The sequence below is a fragment of the Coturnix japonica genome, chromosome 2 (assembly GCF_001577835.2).
Source record: "Coturnix japonica isolate 7356 chromosome 2, Coturnix japonica 2.1, whole genome shotgun sequence".
NCBI classification, from domain to species: domain Eukaryota; kingdom Metazoa; phylum Chordata; class Aves; order Galliformes; family Phasianidae; genus Coturnix; species Coturnix japonica.
Window position 1 is genome coordinate 13481233 of NC_029517.1, and position 19833 is coordinate 13501065.

The 19833-nt window shown below is 46.0% G+C and overlaps 1 protein-coding gene across 3 annotated transcripts in view; it reads right to left on the bottom strand.

The window, feature by feature from the left end:
- JCAD (junctional cadherin 5 associated) overlaps positions 1-19833 on the bottom strand; it is a 53484-nt gene that overhangs the window by 2326 nt on the left and 31325 nt on the right. For 2 of the 3 annotated variants that reach the window (XR_004306373.1, XR_004306372.1), the window contains exons 2-3: positions 12131-12486; positions 167-7038 (exon numbers count right to left, since the gene is read on the bottom strand). Coding sequence is in view for 1 of the 3 variants with exons in the window: in XM_015853198.1 (XP_015708684.1) it covers positions 3392-7038; positions 12131-12426 (3943 nt within the window). In the remaining 2 variants the exon portion in view is untranslated. The remainder of the gene's footprint in view (positions 1-166; positions 7039-12130; positions 12487-19833) is intronic. The other variant, XM_015853198.1, reaches the window with a different exon arrangement.

The window sequence follows — 19833 nt, forward strand, 5'->3', positions numbered from 1 at the left end:
AGCTTGAGATTCATGAAGTGCCATGAATTCATGAAAGCGTCACTGTATCACATCACAGCAGTCAAACTGCCTTATGTCAGCCTGCAAAACTGCAGCTCGTGGTCTGAACGCCACTCACAACAGCACTGGACTATCTTACTAACGTTGCTCTTTATTTTAAGCCTACCTCGCTAGGTCACAGGATAGACCTCACTTTGCATTTCTGAGATTGGCCATGCAACGAACAGACACAAGCCTCTTCTCTTTCATCCCACATCCTTGTGATTCTGGAAGAGGATTGCAATGAAAGGGCTTTGCCTTCTGAGATCTGCCTGCCCTGCACATGCCTGCCTTACCCCAAACACCTTGGGATGCATCTGTATCCCCACAGGGGTCTGGACAACCCAGCACTGTAGCCTATGCTACCTGCTGTGCCTGTGTAACTTGGGTATCTGTGCTAACCTTAAAAGTCCCTCCCGCAGGCAATACTCCCATAGCACTTGCTTTTATACAGTTAAGCATGAAAATAGTTGGACCCATAAATATCACACTTGAGAGTAAAATGTTCTCCCTGAGGAGTTTTACATTGATATGAGTGAACGTCTTCATTCAAACAAGCATAAAAATCCTCAGAGGGAATTTTTTGACTTCTATGTGTGTCCCTCTGCAGCATCATGGATATCAAGAGACTGGCTAAGAAAGAACTTTGGCCCTAGTGGGCGCTGGGGTGGGATCTGTAATTCCACTCTGCTCACACTGATAGGCCAGCCAAGGAAGGACTCTGTGCCAGCAGCTCCTATGTTTTCAGAACTGCTTATCACCATTCAGCCTCTGCTGGCATTTCCAAACTTCAAGGACAGACACCACGTTGACTAAGGAACATAGTGTTTGAGGGCTGGTGCACTCAGCACTCAGCACTCAGCGCTGCATCTAAGCTTAGTGCATTGGACACATGAGAAGATACTATTTCAGTTGCAATTACAAATGTTTTCTCCATCTACAATATAAAAACACACAACAGTTTCGAACTGCTCTGCATGAGGCTGACCTATGAATAAAAACAGATTAACATTTCAGAAACTAAGTTCTCCCAAGGCCTCCCTGGCCCAGTTTTTGGACTCATTCACAATGTGAGAACTCACCATAGTTGAAGGAGCTCAATGTCTGGGGGAGTGGGGTGAGAAACTAAGGCCTCAAGACTTCTGCACAGCCCAGATTATTCCTTAAAAGCTAACTTCAGCATCTAAACCAAGGATCCCAAGGATCCAGGCTGCTAAGAAGACTCGTGGCAATGTCAGAACTCTAGAAGGGCAAATACTGGAGTTCCTGCATTGATGCACAAACATTTCTTCAGCATTTGGTTAAGCTAATTTGCAATGCTCTCTACAGAAACAAGGCCAGATCAGTAGCCTCACGGAAGCAGTCTTCAAACAGCAAGGAAGAAAAAAACAGCCAGCGGATTTGGGAACATTTGGAGATGTTCTTCAAATGGCACTATTTGCATAGTAAGATCAGCTCTTACTCTGAGATGACTGTTCATCTGCCAAGCTACATTATACATGTGAAAGCCTGTTTCTTCTAAGGCCTCTGAGTCTCTAAGAGAGGCCCAGTCTGCAATTATAAGACTAACATCACCCTAGTTCACTCCAAATAGAATGGACTTCAGAAATATTTACTCCCTGAAAGGAACACACACCAGTGCTTTTTCAAGACAAGTTCTCACTTTGGCTTTCACTGGTATCTGTGAGATAGTCTGGAAGATGGAGTGAGAGTTAATGAAGTTGACAAACATCGGGCCCTTCTATAAGCATAAATCTTCTGTCCTGCCTCACTAAGGCAAGGTGAAGATCTTGTGGCTGCCAGCAAGTCAGTCTCTTTGGATGGGAGGAAGCCAGTGGAGGGGATTGTTTCTACCATGTGTGTTACCCTGCAGTGCTGGATGTGTGCAGCAGGAAAGGATGGCCATGATGCAGACATGGGGGAAGATGTTAAAAGAAACTACTGTGATGGGCACACACTTCAGACTACAAGCTTAGTATTGTCAGTAAGAAGACCAAAACTAGACCTAATTTGCTGCAGAATAATTCTGAGTACAAGGCTCCAATAAAATACACGCAATCTGTTTTCATGGATCCATGAAGTCATGTCACCACAACGGTTATTTTCTTCACTCCAGCAGAAGCCCCGAGGCAGGAAAGCATATGAGATCCATGTGGGGCACACTAGATCTGATGGATACATGGAATCTGAATTAGCCTGTTTAGAAAACCTGCTCTAGAGAAATACGGTTCAGAGCAGGAAGAGATGCAGAGCTGTGGGATATAAAAAAAGATGCAAAGGAAAAGACTGCAAGACTGGAAGAGTCAATGCTTAGAACTCGCATAAACATTTACCTTCAGAAATAAATACATACATTCCCTTTAAAGTATGCTCAGTTTAGTTTCAGTCCCTTTGTACCGAAAAACTGTAAATAGATTCACATTGATGGAGTTTAATGAATAACCTGTGTGAGTTTCAAGATAGAGTGGCGGATGTTACAAAGAGGATAGAAAAAGAGAGAAGATTAATATTAATTTAACAACTTTCACACTATGCACTGGCTCACTCCAATTAATTTAATGAACTAGGCAGGTGGCCTGGGATATTCATCTCTTTACGCAGATCTATGGCAACGACTGATTTTCAATTGCTCAGTACAATGCCATATGAAAACTGGTGTGGAGAGAGAGCAGCTCACGTTACTTCGGGGATGCACGCGGTCTATCCAAGTTTATGTGCTTTTGAGAGGTGAGGAACACAAACACCAGGAAAAAAAAAAAAAGGCATTCACTGAAAAAGTCAACTTTCCATTTGACCTGGGGATAACAGTTGTGCTCAACATGTGATCTGGAAAATATTCATGAGAGAGAATTTTCCAGGCCCCTTAATGGAGCCATTTCCCAGAGGCTTCACAGAAGAACATCAGATTTTTATTTTTAGTTCTTTCTGAACTCTGATACAGTATGGGTCTACTTAAGTATTGGAGATGGAAAATCAGGGATTTGAGGAGAGGCTGTGATTAAATCACCACGTGTTCCCAAACACTGGCACAAGAGTGACTATCTTTGAACTGAGCTATTTGAAGCTGGCAGTTCCCCGAAACAATTAGACAGACAGCAGACCTCAGGGACTGCTCCAGTCTCTGTGAATGAGTTTCAGTATCACAAGTTAGTTTTACAGTAAGTTTTCCTAAAATAGGATCACTTGTGTTACCTCTTCCATAAGAAGAGTAAAGGGGGTGGCATCCATATGGGGGCAGTACCACCTACAGCCTGTTACTATTTGAGCAGAACTACGTGGGCATAAGCAAAGTGATTGTGTCTGTTACATAAGAAAACAGTACCCCCTTGGATCTTCCAAAGTAGGATCTTACCTAAGGAAAAATCTCTGTCAATTTTCTTCTTGTCCATTCCACCTAAACATCCATTTTCACGGAGAGAGATAACGCGCTTGGAGACAGCCCCTGAAGTTGCCAGTTTGCTTCCTCTCTCCTCATGTACCTTCGACAGCTTCTCCTCGTCCACCTCCTCTCCTGAGTCTGCACTTTTAATGCTCAGACGTCTCATCCGGGACACAGAGTCAACTTCTTTCATTCTCACTAAGCGATCCATGGCAGTCCGGCTTGGTGGAGACGTGAGCTTGCCTTGTAGTGTCTCTATCACTTTTGAGGTGCTCCTCACTCTCTTTTCTGAGTGCTGACACACAGTTGGTTTAGACACCAAGTTCTGGTCTCCACCGTGGCTGGGACTCACAGGTTGTTCAAATGCTTGTTCCTTCACCAACATTTTCGTTCTGCCTTCCTGGTGAGTGGTCTGAAATTCATCAGGGTATAATGATCGGTCCCTCTCTCCAACAAAGAGAGCACTCTCTGTCCAGCCACACTTACGCCTGCCTTCATAAGAACTGTCTTTTTTTCCTTCTTTGCTACTTACTGCACTCTCTGCTGATGACCCAAAGTCATGGGCATCGCTTGCAGGCCTTGTGCCTGGCTGGGGCTCAACGTGGTCATCTGGAAGGAGAGATTCCACTGCTATTTCTATGCCTAAAATTCTTGCAGCTCTTGCCTGCAAGGATTCATTCACAGGGATTTCCACTGAATTTGCATTTGAAGAGTGATCAGAATTACTAGCACCAGGTCCTGGGACTGTATCAAGTCCTACTGCCCTCAAATCCGGCTCAGAGCACCCTTGGTTCCTCTTAGTTAAGGACAAGCATGCTACTGAGCCTCTCTCAAATTTTGTATCACTCTGCGGAGCTGCACCTTTGCTCAGTTTAACAAAGTCCAGGTAATTTTGGTCTTCGCTCATCTCCTGTAAGACAGGATTATTGAAAGGATTACCGTGGTAGGAGCTGCTTGGGCTACTGGACAAGAATCTCTTGATAGGTCCTGCACGAACTGGCTGGCTGTTTGCTTTATTCTTGGCTTCCCCCATCCTCATTTCTGTTATCAGACTTTCATCTGCTGGTCTGACTTCTTCATTGCTCCCTCCTGGCTGCGAAGAGCATTGAGAGCCAACGCAGCCCATCTCATCGCCATGCTCTGTCCCTGTGCTCCAACTTTCAGACTTACTTTTAACTCTCCCTGACTTAAAAACAGGCACCTCTGGCACAACCGTTTCCAGCTTCCCACCACGTTTTGGTTCTTGGTGCCCACTTCTAGGTGACCTTCTCTGTGGAAGGGCATGTGGCTGTGGAGAAGCTCCTGCACTTTCCAAATCTTCCTCACTGCTCATGCTCTCTTCCTGCCCTTGCAGCTCCTTGTTAAAACTTTCTAGCTCACTTATTGCATCCCAGGGCCGGCGACTGACAGGCTTTAGAAGGAACTGCCCAAACAGCTCTTTACTGTTGCAAGGAGCTCCTGCTTCTCCCTTAACTACATCAGCCCTGGGAAGAAGGCCAGCTTCCCGCTCCTGGGCAGGCAGGGGCTGGCTCTGGTGGCCCTTTGGTGAGGAGGCCTGTGGGACAGAGGTGGCGGTTCTTGAAAATGCGCTGTTGCTGGACTGGCTGAGGTGCATCTGCCCCTTCATGCCGTAAGCACCCTGTCTGCAGCCTCTGTCGTCAGAAGGTGACCCTGTCTGTTTCAACCCAGCTGCGGATGCCGTACATCCTAGTTGCTTTGGAGACAGTGAATTGTTACCGCTGGGTTGCCCAGGCTTTGTACCATGGAAAATCTGTGGGTTTTTATGTTCTTCAGAGAAACTGGTCTGTGTTTGCTGGTCTTTGTACTGATCACCTGGCCAGGAGCCAGAGTATTTGAGCTCTCTGTGTTTTGCAGACTGAATAAATCTGAGGTCATTCATTTGTTTGAACTCTTCTGGTCTCCACAGCTCTTGTTTTTGTAACTCATTTTTATTGGTCATGCTTCCTGTAAGAGCTTGTAACTCCAAGTCAGTTGAAGACATACTTAAGAGACTTTGTTCTTGCAAAGCCCCATTGTTATCAAACCCGTTCTTATCAGGGCTCTGGGTTATGTTGTTGTTCCTATCTGTATCTGGCAGATTTGATTCTGATTTAACTGGGATAGAGACCAAACAAAATATAGTTTCATTCATTTTTTTCTTTGAACTCTTTTTGCTCTGCATCCCAGTTCCAGGTTCAAACTTTTTCACTTTTGTAATGGTCTCACAGGTGCTGTCCATATGTGAGTTTCTCACAAGAAGTTTGCCTTTTGTGTACTCTGTGCTGGCTTCACTACAGGGGCTGTGATTAGCTGTGCTATAACTGTCTCTTTGGTCCAGCAAGGCACAATTTTCCTGATCTCGGATGGACGGTGCCAACCATCTGCTGCTGTGGGTAGAGCTGTCAGAAGTTCTTTCTCCCTTGACAGAACCGGATAAGTGTGATGCATCCAGAAAGGCACTGTTGTACTGTACTTCAAGATCTTTCTCTTGCGAAGTACCAGAACTGGGACTATGGGCATTTTCAATGTATTTAATGTTGTCCTGCAGACCTTCGGGTGGTGCAATTTTAATATGCCGTATCCGAGGATCATCAAAGGGAATATACTGAACAGAACGCAGGTAGTCAGCGGGGCGCCTCGAATGGCTTTGTTTCCCTGGAGGAAGATGGTTGTCTTTGCAAGGTGCAGCCCCTATTTCAACACTGTTCACAGCTGGTCGTTGGCAGGTAACGGCCCGCTCCGCAGCGTCCTGCTGATCACTGCTGGCATACGTGGCATTGTTAGGCACTTCACTGAGAGGATGTGGGCTCGTGGCATGGTGAGGCGGGGATTTGTATGAAGGAGGAGGTACGTAGACTGGGGGCTCCAAACCAGGGTCTTGAACACAAGCATCTTGCCTCGGCTCACTTGCTTTGGCTAAATAGGAAATGGGTTCATCCTTCTGGTAGTGGTCCTGAAAACCAACAGTTTCGGCAGGTGTCCTGCCCTGTCGCTGCAGTTCATAGGATGGAGGCTTTACAGGTCTCCCATACTTGGGCTTCACCAGGGGAAGAAAATGGCCTCCTGTTTCATGGTGCTTGGCTGATTCCACAGTCAGCCTGTGTGAGGGATAGGAGGGGGCTTTGCTTACACTGAGAGAGTTGTTGCTGTTGGTCAGAGAGGGCATTTCCACACACCTCATGCTCTCCTGCATGAGGACTCTTGGCAGGGACTGCGACTTCCCTTTGTTGTGGGAGCCTAGGACATCATCTCCCAGAGTCAGTGAATACAGCTCTTGGAGCAGTTTCTCTCTGTCACCATCTGACATTTGCCGTCCTACCTTTTTTGGCTGGTTCCAGCTTTCTGTTCTCATGTTCTGCCATTGACAGTCCCCAGGCCCCTCACAGCTCTCAGGTAAGCCGCTTCTCCTGACGTACTCTGTGCTCAGCCCCACTTTCAGCTGGGCATCCTTGGGGTGCCTGGATGCCCCATGGGCCGTGGCCAGACCTTGCATTTCTGTAACTCCTTTCTGGGAGTAGCCCAGCAGCACGCTGAAGTCCTGCCCTCTCCTTCTCCAGTAGGCCAGATCTTTTTCACTCTTGGGCTGGGAAGACCACGCTAGTTGAGGCCTGTCATAAACCCTGAAAAAGAAACATAGTGTCATAGGCAGTTTCCACAGATGCACTTTCTTTCCCTAATGGGTAATTCCATTAAAAGGTCAAATGTTGAGTTATGCCAATGGGGTTTCTGAAATCTATTTGCAACCAAAAGGCTTTATGATTTTAATGAGAGCATTTAGGTCAGTCATTAGCACGAGCAAAGGAACAGTGAAGGTACCGATGCTCTTCTGGCATGTTGTTAGCAATGCAAAGCTGTTAGAAAGAGAAACAAATGCACACAATTATGTGCTCTGCAAACATGTATAGCTCCCTCAATGGGCACCAGAAAGCCAGAAATGATTATGCTGAACTTGTTTCTGAACTCCATTACATCAAAATCTATAAACTTCAAGGGGATTACTGGTACGAGCAAGTTTAATAGGACTCTAAAGCTAAAATGCAGTGGGTAAGGAGAACAGGTAGAGGGTTACTTTCTAAAGTATATCCTGTAAGAAGCATGGTAAGCTGAAATTAAACATGTCATTTCCTGTGTTCATTCTTGTTCATCTTTCTGAGGGGACAAATCCCTTTGATGGGCTTTGGATGAAACAATACAAGACACATCAATGGCAAAGGACCAGCACAGCTCTTGCTATGATGGAACCAACATTTAAATCTAAAACACCTCCAAAAGAAATTTAACTTTTGCTTAGAAATAAAAGAGGGATAATCTCCAACTGCCCATTACTGAAATATGAAAGACATCACACATTTCATCGCAGATTAGAAATTCAGAACACAGACTTAAATGAACAGAACAGTTTCCCCATGTGTTCTGAACAGACTAAACTATTTTGTATATTACTGCTGAACAAAACTGGTACCTTTTCTTATAAATAATCTTCTACTTTAACCATGTTCTGCTATTCTTGTACCTGTGGTGTCCAACAGTATAACTGCTATTACACTATTAGCTGCCACCAGCATACAACTGGAATGAAAAATCAATTTTGACATAAATAGGACAAGTATGTAGATAGAACTCAAGAATTTCTCCCTCTTCCCCAACCCCGAGCTCCATAAACAGTGACAATGGGCTCCTTTTTTTTTTTTCACTATAAACAACCTATTTGAACAGCAGTTTGTGAAAACTTCATATAATTCAAGTGAAAATTATTCAGTCTAGATCCACAGTGGTTTTCTTTTACATATATTAACTTTATCCTATAAGAGCTGAAAACTAAGCTGGGATATCTTGTTCACATTAATTCGGTTAGATTAAGACTTTCCATCTGAACAAAATGTTCTGATTCTAACACACAGAACACCATTCAGCTGCAGAACCACAGGAAGTAATAAAGGTCTGAGTTAATCAATTAATACAACAGGACACCTCCTATATTAGAAAGTTGTTTGCAATAACAACAAACCTTTCAATGCCTTCCAGCATATGGAAACAACTGAATTAAAGTGGTCTTCTTCTGAGATTATCCCATCTATGCTTCCATCTGATCCCAGTGCTGCCACGGCACTGTTTGTATCTCTGCTTACAACACCAGGAGGGAAGCAGGCTCTAGCAGTAGTGAGGTGGGAACAGACAGATTACTCTTTGTGTTCTGTCAGGTTTGCTAGCAACACAAAATACCTGATGCGATTTAATCAACCATCATGCAAGGGTCTATGGAAGATCCTAGAAAGTACAGAGTCATCCATGCCAAGATCAGAAGAGACCTTACAGTTATTTGGTTTGACATCCTGCTCAGTGCAGGCCAGTGCACTTCCCTGACATGGATCCTGCTGCAGTGCTACCAGGTCTCCTAGAAAAGCATCTCAAAATCTTAATCTTTACATTTCTAGAAGAGGTGAATCATGGCTGCTGCAAAGGTTCATTCACCATTTAAAAAAAAAAAGAACAAAAACACTGAATATAAAGTGAAAACAAATACTTATCAAGTACTAAAACGCTGAGGGAAGGAGATATGGTCAACGCTAATACTGAGATTTGCAATGGCCGCAGCTAACAGTACAGAGATGAAATGGGCTGTCTGTTTAAAGGCTTTAATAGGAAGCTGGGAACGGGGAAGGAAGCATTACTCAACTCTTTCCTAGGAAACCAATAAAAGAGTAGTTTTGGTTAGTTTGCTTTTTTAAAGACAAACAAAGCTCAAGCTCAGATTTTCATTAAAGTAAATTGGCCCTAAGTGAGGACAGTGCCAGTTACAGAAAGGGTGTTCCTCCACTTATTAAAACTGCTTAAATGCATTAAAACTGTTAAAAATATTAAATTCATGTTTTAAGATTAAATGATTAATATCTGGACTCTGATAATAAACTTCCAGACATGATACAAACAGTCTCTCTCATGGTCATGCAAGTGTAAGAAAGATGTTTAAAAAGAGGCATTTAGAACATATAAACCTGATCTTTTTCATTATCTTTTCACTGGGCAATGAATGCATTCTCTCCACATTAGGTGCTATGGGTGTTATGTGTTATGTGCAGCCACGCAGAGACAGAGAAGAGACCCATGGGACCAAGTAGGAAAAACAACATATTATGAATTCTTTTCTGAAAGTCCTCCTCCAAGCAGATACCATGCGTGCCGTCAGAAAGTGCTTGGAATTAATTCTGTATAAAGTTAGGTTAATGAGAAAACATTTTAAAAACAAACCATTGCTTGCTCTTCTCAACAGAGCAGGCCATCAGCCCGCCCTGCACTGGCTGCCCAACTACGTCACTGAGCTGATGCACTGTGAGCAACGGGTCACTGCTGCCATAGGGCGATGCTGGACAAGTGGACCTCATGTGACTCAGGAGAAGCAAAGGAGCACGGCAGCTGACATCAAAAAACTGCAGGCTGTACAGAAACAGCACAGGAGTTCCTGTCCCAGTGTGTAGCAGCAGGCACCAGGCTCCCAGCTGCTCAGGGTCCATGAGATGTGAGCACTGGGGCAGTTCTTTGTGCCCAGCAGGGAGGTTCTGTAAGGAACTTAGTTACAAGATTTGGCAGCAAGGGGGAAAATTTCAGAGAGCTTTTACGGACACTGGCAACTTCAGTTCTATTTTGGGATCCTATCCTCACATACACTCATCCGCTCTGAAACACCAGTACTGTCTAATTTTTGCAGCAGGTGACCTCATTAATGGTACTATCTCCTTAGCTCTAAATTTGCTTGCTACTAACATAGTTCCTCCCACACAAATAACAAAGCAATGCGCATCTCCTCGCTCAGAGAAGAAGCAACCGTTCTCCTTCTCTGAAGCCTCTCTTCTCTACCACAGGGGCAGCTTCCCTCCTTTCTTTCCTTCATCTCCTGCCCACTGACTGCTCCTGGGCAGGGCCAGCACTGTGCTGTGCATCCAGCAAGGAAGGGGCAGCTGCTATAGAGGGTCTCCCTCATTCCTAGCTGTGAGTGACACGTAAGAGCTCCCAACAGGTTCACTGGGAGTTGCAGTTTGCTTAACAATAAGAAAAGATTTCTATTTTTGTTGAAGTGCGACAAAGTCATTTACAAGGCTGCGATCCCTATTTCATGTGAAAAAGCAGCTTTTTAAAGCCAGGATACCAGATTTACCATGCTGTAGGCTGACAGATTCCTCCCCTCGCCTTCTGAGAGGTTAGAAAGGGACACACAATCTGCCAGGAGTTTTGCACTTAGCCTCCCCTTGTCCCTGCAGATGCCTCTGTCACATCCCGGACACAGGGCAGACAAGTAACCCTCTGCCATGGCTTTCTTCACTTCACTGCTGTCCAGTTCACCTCATTCCAGGCACATCATGAAGGATCCTCCTTACCACCAGGTAAGGCCATGTCCTCTCCTGCCTCCTCATGAAGCGCTGCTTCCACCTGGGCCCTTCCCCGCAGTGGAACATGCCACCTTAGCACCGCCTCCCTGTGCTCCCATCCAACCCTGCCCGCTATTCCAGCTGGCAGTCAGAACCACTCCTGCTCCAGGCAACTGGCCTCGCAAGGGGAAGGGAGATGAAGGGGATGGGAGATGAAGGGAAGAGCAGACAGGCCCAGCAGGCGGGGGACACACGCCTTTGCCAAGCGTCACTGAAGGTCTTTGAAAGAGGACAAGGTCCCAAGGCTGGAGCATTGTGTCCTGCTTTCAGTTTCAAGCCTGTTCTGCAGGAGGAAGGGGCTTTTCTTCATCAACTGCCGTCACAGCAGGGCTGGATTCCAGTCCTACTCTCGCCCCTTTCCTTTGTTCATGGGGAGATCTCAAATAGCTGCAGAACAATGCTGGGCCGCTGTATACACACAGCTCTTCCTGCCCAGCCTGCCCGGCCCGGTGCACACGTACTCTGCAGTGAGAGAGCCATGCCGGTGCTAGTGCATGTCCTATGGAGTGACGACAAGTGCTTCCACAGGCTTTGAGTTGCTTTAAAAAGAAACACATAGGCACCTCCTCATGTTTGCTTCATAAGAACAGCCTCAGGAAAACAAGAACGTCCTCTGTGCATAGAGAAACACCCACCAAGAGCTGCACACAGCTGAATCTTCCACCACAACCAGGGCATGCATGTGGCAGAAGAAGCTGGGTTTGGGTTTTAAAACTGCTCCTTTACAAAAGGAAGAGCTTTTGCCCTTTTATGTTTTACCACACTTGAACTTTCCTAAACCCATCAGCGAGGCATTTCTGAGGCAGACACTATGAGTCAATGGTATTTTCCCTCACCCCACTATTCTCAAAGCAGCAGCCAAGTGGAAGTGCCACCTCTTTGGGTGGACATCTCATAGAATTATAAGGTTGGAAAAGAGCTCTATGATCATCCAGTCCAACCATCAACCCATCACCACTATGCCCACTAATCCAGGTCCATAAGTACCACATCTACTTATACCGAACACCTTCAGACTGTGACTCCATCAGCATCCTGGGCAGCCCATTCAATATCTCACCACACCTTCTGAGAATAATTTTCTCCTGATACCCAACATGAACCTCCCTTGGCACAACTTAAGGCTATTACCTCTCATCTCAACTTGCAGTGCATGGAAATAATCACACTGGTATGGAAGCAGGAAAGGATCACAGGAAGATGGTGTCAGGGGTTAGGGGCATGCTCAGTTATCTGCCAGAACCAAAAGAAAGAGAAAGCAAAGCCATGGCATGGTGCTGAAACTTACCCCCCTTCTGAAGTATGAAAAGTGGACAAACCCTGATGGTCATGGTGGTAACCAGGACCTGCTTGTCTCCCTTGGCTCCCATGGCTGCTTTCAGTGCTGCTCGAGTTGGTTTTCGTCAGAGGCTTCTTGCAATAAGCAGCTCTAGGGTCTGCTTCAAAGCCATTCAGCGTCCTCTGAGCAGATCTGTTCGCTGCAGCTTCATGCCGGTATCCATCATATCTGTTCTCATAAGAAGCAGGGGGATTTTTAGACAATTTGTATCCATGAGAAATCAGGAGATCCTCCACACTGAACATATTGTGTTGGTTTCACTCACGGCTGTGCCATCAGAAAGCTCTTCCCAACAAGATCCATCACTGGAAAAAAATCAAAGAGAAGACAGCCTTAAACAAGGAGGGACATCCCTGATCCTCAGGTAGTGCTGCTAAAGAAAAGGGTTTCATTGGTCAACGCAGCTTTAAATTTTACTACGGGATCTCCAAAAAACCCTGTGCCAGAGGTGAGCCCGCCATCCTTTGCCAAGAACACAACTTCACTCCTGTCCTGGAGAGATGTGCTCTGCATTATGTTTCAAGTCACTGTGGGAGGAGGGGATGGCCTACAAGACAACGCACCACTCCCTACAGCTCTGCATATTCCAATTAAGAAAAAATGTTCACATGAATAAGGACAGTATTTGCATGAGAACCAAAATTCATGATGCAACCACATGAGAAACCCAGGTAATGCCATGCAACACCCCAGTTAAGCAGCCCTTTTTTTACAGATGGTTTTCTTCTTGGCCTACACTGACCTGCTGGAATCCAGCAATCCTCACCCAGAACAACACAAGGCCTAAGATTTCAGGCATGCTCTATTCTTACAGCATGCTTTCCCTGTGAAAAAACTGACTGAAAACAACCTGAGGTGCCTGTGTTTATTGTGTCTCAATGATTCCGACACACAGGACTGGTCAGGATTTTTCTCTCCAGTGACAACTGGACTCTTCACCAACTACAGCAAAGATTCAGCAAAATGAATTAGTTGGCTGGAAACAGTCTCTACTGCCTGCACCTCTCTCACATCTTGTTACAGCAGTTATGGGATACCCATTCCTCCATAGTTATAAAACGACTGGAAGGAAAGGATCTACTCTGTAGGTTGTGCACAGCAAGGAACCAATTCTGGGACATTCCTCCTTGTTCGAACTGCGTTACAAGAAAAGAAAAAGGTGCATAAATGAGAAGTGAAACACTCCAAAATAGATTTGTTATGTAAAACAGAACTCTCGAGATGATTTTCCCCGCATAAGCACTTCATCCGACATGCAGGGTGAGTGCTGAGTATCCTGAATAGCAGCAGCCCTACCTGAGGGACAAGAGCTCTCACTGGCAGCTGCTCAGAAGGAAAATGTCTCTGCAAAGATCATGAATCATAGAATCAGGGAAACATTACAGTTGGAAAAGGCCACTAAGATCATCTAGTCCAACCATGAAAAGTAAGTGTGTGTTACACACAGGATTCTACTGCTCTTCTTGGGCAAGAGGAAGGCGAGAGCTCTTGTCACTGTTATTTATGAAATACATGAACACACGTAGTGCAGAAATTACACAGACATTTGTAATCCAGAGCCAAGACGTGGCCAGTAACTTGAAAGGCTGCAAAAGTGGCTTTACAGCCTGGTAGCCTGCTTAGCATTTAAACCGGTTTGTCTCTGGAGCTTAATGAATCTCTTCCCTCTTCACATACATAAATAACACTACACACCCTTTAGAATAGAAAAATAAAGCTGTGATGAAGATACACTAGGAGTATCCCTTGCTTGGACAGGGCTCCAAACTCCAGCAGGGAGGAGCGGGCCGTTCCCTCCTGGAAGGCTCTGTGGGTTATTTCTGGACACACACCAAAAAGGCTGATTTTCCACCCACCCCCTGCCCTGGACTGTGCGAGAAGCCAGGTAGGAGCTGAGCAAGGGGAACAGCTGGCTGCTAGAGCTGCTCTGCCTCCAACAGGAGAAAGATCTGATGTGACGACCAGGGAGGGCAGAAAGCCCATCGGAGCGCTCACAGGTGCAAGGAAGAGCTGCGCTTTTCCTCCTATTATTGCCAGGCTGGCGCAGAGCACGGCTTAACCCTCTCGCTGCCACTGAAGGGTCACTGGGGAGGCAGAGGGGAGCAGTGAGAACACACAGCCATGGGCTCAGCTCTGATCCCACTCCGGGTGAGGAGCAGTGGGATACCCACAGAGTTGGCACTCGCAGGGACACAAGCTGGCTTCCCCATATCAGTCATGGCGCTGGGATGCTCTTCCCAGCCTCCCTTAAATAAATAAACATACAAAATGAATATCAAAGGAGCTGCACTGGCAGGAGTAGCAAAATTGTGGCTGCAGCACGTCCCTGTAAATAATCTGTGAGTCTGGGCCAAAGAGCAAAGGCTGTGCAGGGCTTCTAATTTGAGGTAAGATCAACAACGCTGGAAAACAGTTTGTTTTTCCAGCGCTCATTTGTTTTGTTTGCCAATGACATCAGTGCTCTCTGATAGGGTTTGCTTCCTGAGGATGCCTGCTATCTTGCCAGGGTTTCCGACTTGTCCCCGTCAGCCGGTACAGCTCTGCATTAACCCGCAAACAGAGCCAAGCTTTTCTACAGGAACTTTTCAGCAACTCTCAGATACACGGGGGCTGACTGTGGTACCTGCACACAGACATGACGGGACCCCAGCAAGCAGGTCAAGGAGGGAACGCTGGGTGGGAAGGCCACTAAGTGGCAGGGATGCCTCTCCCAGCTTAGGGATAGCATTACCGCCCCAGGGATAAGCCCCAGGCACTCCCAAAAGCCTCTGAGAAACATGGTGCTGGAGCCTTTGCCAGACTGCTTCCAGAGCCCACTGTCTCTGGGGAAAATACTCTCATTTCTGCTCTGTTCTGCCTTTATCTGCACGTTTGCACAGCTGCCCTCCAGCCTTATTTTTTGGGAGTGCCACCAGGGCTGGCAGTGACAATGAATGCCAACACTTGCTGGAAGGGCTGGTGTGCTACTGACACCCCATACAGCTGTGCCCCTTTACTCAGCGGATGGCAGAGTTCCCTGGCAGAGCACCACGAATCTCAGTGGGAAGCAGCAGGAACTCAGAGCTGGCCACAGGCTGCCTGCTCTCCGTTAATCTCCCTTCCCTCTGTCATTTGAAGTAACATGGATTGCACAATTCTCCCCATTCACCTTTGCTTAACTATAACATTTTGCGTGCAATTCTGTACAACTTTGTAGAAACACAAACAATGAGGGAGCGCTATTCACGCTGCAGAATGAATCGTGCAGCCATCACGAGATGCCCAAATGAGGGCACTCTGCATGGACACACAAGGTGCTGCAGACAGTGATTACACCAAGCCTGCAGGACTCCTTCCTTGCCTGATGCACAGCAGAGATGATGTTATCTTCATGGGCTTATCTACAGCAATTACCCAGATGCTACTCTGAAGATGGAGCTACTAACAGGCATTTGAATTATAAACTGTGTTATCTAGATGGGTCACAATTAAACTGGCTTATCTTCCCTCATTTCTGCAGTGTGGTGACATTATTCTTGTTTTATGGCAGACGAGTGCCACACAGAGGTATTTATGCAGAAAAGACCTCCAAGATCATGTAGTCCAGCCATTCAGCTGTTGACCCATCCACCATATCCATTAACCTCAGTGCCACATCCACATGTTTCTTGAACCCCTCCAGGAGCAATGACTGTACCATCTCACTGGACAGCTGTTCTAATGTCTTACTACTGTTTCTAAGAAGAAATTTTTCCACATATCCAACCTGAACTTCTCCTGGCACACGGGCTGACCTCCAACTCACTGCAACCTCCATTCAAGCAGTTATAAGGAGAGTGACAAGGCCTCCCTGAGACCTCCTCCAGACTAAACAATTCCACGAATGAGGTGATCTAAGTGGTTGGCTGCAATCATTTCTCTCTTACCTCTGTTCCTCTGCCCACCTGACCCAGCTGCAACCCTTTTGTCCAGGCTGCCCCCACCTTCCTTGTGCCATTAACTTCACACCTCTGCACTCTGGTGCCTTCATTTCCCAGTTCCTTGAGAAACTAAGGAGCCTGGGGAAAGCAGGGCTACACAGGCATGCTCTGCTTACACATCCATAGGGCCACACCAGCACTGTCCCTGCACTTGGGGCTGTGAGATGCTGATGAATGTGGAGATAAAATCTTGGGAAAACAGAGGGACTGGAATCAGAGATGCACCTGCTGAGAACATACACAGATGTCTCCGAGTCTCATAACCAGAATCCTGTTCCTGAATGTGATGGCACTGCAGCTCTCAATCAAACAGCTGGAAGGGTTTTTTTCTTTCTCCTTTTTAATGTGGGCGAAACAACATTCCTTCTGCCCTTCCTCCTCCCTCTAGTTTTTCTTGGAAATGGCTGAATTAGTTTGGCCAATGATATTAGAATAAATTTAGCCAGAGAGAGACACAACCTGAAAGTCTCAGATTGAGTGATAAAAGCTTGACAGACTACAGCAACAAAGAACAGGTTCCCGGAGCATAAGTTATAATACTAGAAGGGACTGCCAGCTCAGTCTAAATATAACTCTGAGCAGCATCCCAGGAGAACATTCAAGTCTTTGGCCATGGTAATCCCTCCTGTTCTCTCACTGGTTTTGCATGTGTGCATACAAGACAGCTTATCAAAAACATGCACACAGCAGGGCTTTCACCTCCATCATTTCATCCTTTTGGAGACACTGAAGTCAGAGGGGGTGTATGGGGCAGAGCAGAGCAGCGCAGATATGCCCCTGCCCTCTCCTCAGCCCCACAGACGCTGCCCAAACAGCCGCCTCCATGTCTGGTTACTGATAAACCCATTCATGTGGTAAAGATGAAATTCATGTATCTGAAGAGTTTACAACAGTAGCATTCACTACAATCAAATATTAGATAGTTAATGCAAAGCTAGGCCAGGACACAGACAAAAGAGGTTACAGAAAATTAATGTAGGTTGGATGCATTCTGCAAAGCGGGGCCCAATTAAGCATATACCAGCAGTAAGGAGAGAGCAGGGAACTCATCAGAGCAGCCTCCGAGCCATTAGCAAACACCTCTGAGAAATGCTCAGAGGATGGGCAAAGGCCAAACATATTATCTAACTTCAAACAAAAGGGGGAAGGAGACAGAATGGAGGAATCATAGACCAAACAGCCCGTCTTTTGATAGCAATTCAGACACATCAGCATCTCTACTGGTAAATCCTTCTTGCAGATGTTGATTATCATGGAGCACATGGGAGAGGGAGTGAGAATGCGACCCAGGAGGGGCAGTGTCACTACCAGCTCCTGCACTGCAGCTGTGTCCACTCCCACACGATAAAGCCACGAGAAAACAGAAAATGTAGACTTGTCATGAGCAAACAAGGTCTAAGCAATTTAACTTCCTCCTTTGATGGAGCTGGTATCGTAGTGACGATGGGGAAAAAAGGAGTAGAAGTCGCACAGTGGAACGAGGAAAGGTTTTGATGGATGCATGTGACACTCTTATATGCAAACAAGGTGAATGTTATTTAGATATAATTAACTGTAGGTGGGTATACAAATGTTCCAGATTGGTACGTGAGGAATTGTTAGTAAATACCACATCAACCTGAGAAGACAGATACCGGCTCTGCCTGGAGTCTTGCTCTATTCAGTATTTCCATTAATGACTTGTAAATCAGAATAAAGATTACAATTACAAATCTGTGGGGAGTGCTGTGAGCATTTTCACGGACTATAATTAGAATAAAATCACAATGAATTAGGAAGCAATGTGAAGTGAATGACTGAGATTCCATATAGGCATGTGCAAAGCGCCACGCTGATGAGGGAAGACGGAAAAGTCCAAACTGGAACAGTAAGAGACCAACAGTGTCTCAGGAGAAGAGCCACAGAGAGGTAAGGCATCAGGAGCAGCACAGGACCTGGCACTGAGAGATGAGTGTATTTGGAGGCAGACCAAGAGGAGCAGCTCTCGTCAGGCTGCTCTGTACCTTGTGTTGCAGCCCTGTGCCCAGTGTTAAACCTGATTCCAGCCAGATGCTGCTCCCTGCCAGCTGCTTGCAGGAATGATAAAAGGTCAGTGGAGTGTGACCCCATGAGAAAAGGCTACAAGAAGTGGGGTTGTTCAGCTGAAGGAAGAGGGAGGAGGTGAGAGAACGAGACATGATAACGAATTTCAAATGTATCAGGCTGCTTGAAGGCAGTGATAATCTTGTTCTGCTCCTTCCAGATGTGGAAATCTGAAGTGATTGGCTTAGCAGGCAGCAGGGGAGATCGAAGTTAGACATTAGGAGCAGCTACTTAACCATGATGACTGGTTAAAAACCAAAAGCCTTCTGTAAATTTCCAGTCTTATTAATAATCAACTCACTTGAACTACGATGCAGCTTTCTCCTTCAATACAACTGTGAAAAGTTAAACGAGCACTCCATCACAACATGCCACCAATGCCTACGCTGCCCCACACAAAGCTCCAAGACAGTTCCCACCACAGCCAACACCACACTGAGGGCTTCCAGTCCACTGGTGCTAAATGCATCATCATCCCTGCGGGCTACACACAAAGATGTGCCAAAGTATTGCTGGCAGATAATTCAATGTTATGTTGGCTTCACGTCTCTTCCCAGGGCGGCATGTTTCATTCATCTCATAGAAATGAAAAAGAAATCTGTGAATTTCGTGTTTCACCCTCATTACTTGTGGGCAGCAGGGTTCACATTTTTTTTCCTCTAAATGCAGAGATTCAGACAGGGAAAATTACAGCTCACATCCTCTCTGCATTCCTTCAGCAAGAGGTCCTGACTGAAATCACCGAGGAACTGTGCCAGATGAACCCATGAATGAACAAATGAATGACCCAACGTCTCTCCGATAAAATTAGGAAGCAGGGAGGAGGAGAGGAGTGAGCATTACAGAAGGTTTATCTAACAGTGAGTAGGTACTTGCTCCTGTCTTTTATCTTGCTGGCATGGGTGCATCAGCAAAACCATGGGGGCAACAGGGAGAGCAGCAGGAGCCTCCTCAGATTCAGGAGGGCAGGGAGGGAGCAAAGGACCCCCCTGCTGTGAGACTGGCTAGCGAGTGAGATTTATTTTTTGCTGAAGTGATGTGTGTGTTTGAGTATTCAGTTCTCACAATGATGCACAGGCAGGAGTTTGTAGCTGAAATAGTGTTGATTTGTTGATTTTTAAGTTTGCTGTAGCCCAACCCAGCACTGACCGAGCATTCATTGGCTGAGGTTCATAAACATCCGAAGAGAAATAAGCACATAAACATCCATACAGGCACAGACACCGCTGCTCATCCAGGCGGCTCCTTGAAACGCCAACAACTTGCTTCCACCGCTGTCAGCGCAGTAATGTGCTGCTCTGTCATCCGTCCAGGTTCTTCTTGGCAAAGGAGCAATGGTTAAAGAGTGCTCGCAGATATTCCATCCCAAGTTCTTAGACCAATTGGCAGCATATGGTGCATTTCCTCAAATGACAGCTTTTGTTTGTCACAAGAGGAGCACGAAAAAGTACGTTTATTAAACAAAACATAATTAGCCAACTCTCTCCATTCCCAAAAAGAACTATAGAAGATGGTGTTTTTCAGAACTCGGACGAATGTTTCCCTGCTGTTATGACACTTTGGTATGGAGTGATCCATCAGAGCTCTGGCTGAACAAAGCAAATGAAGTCC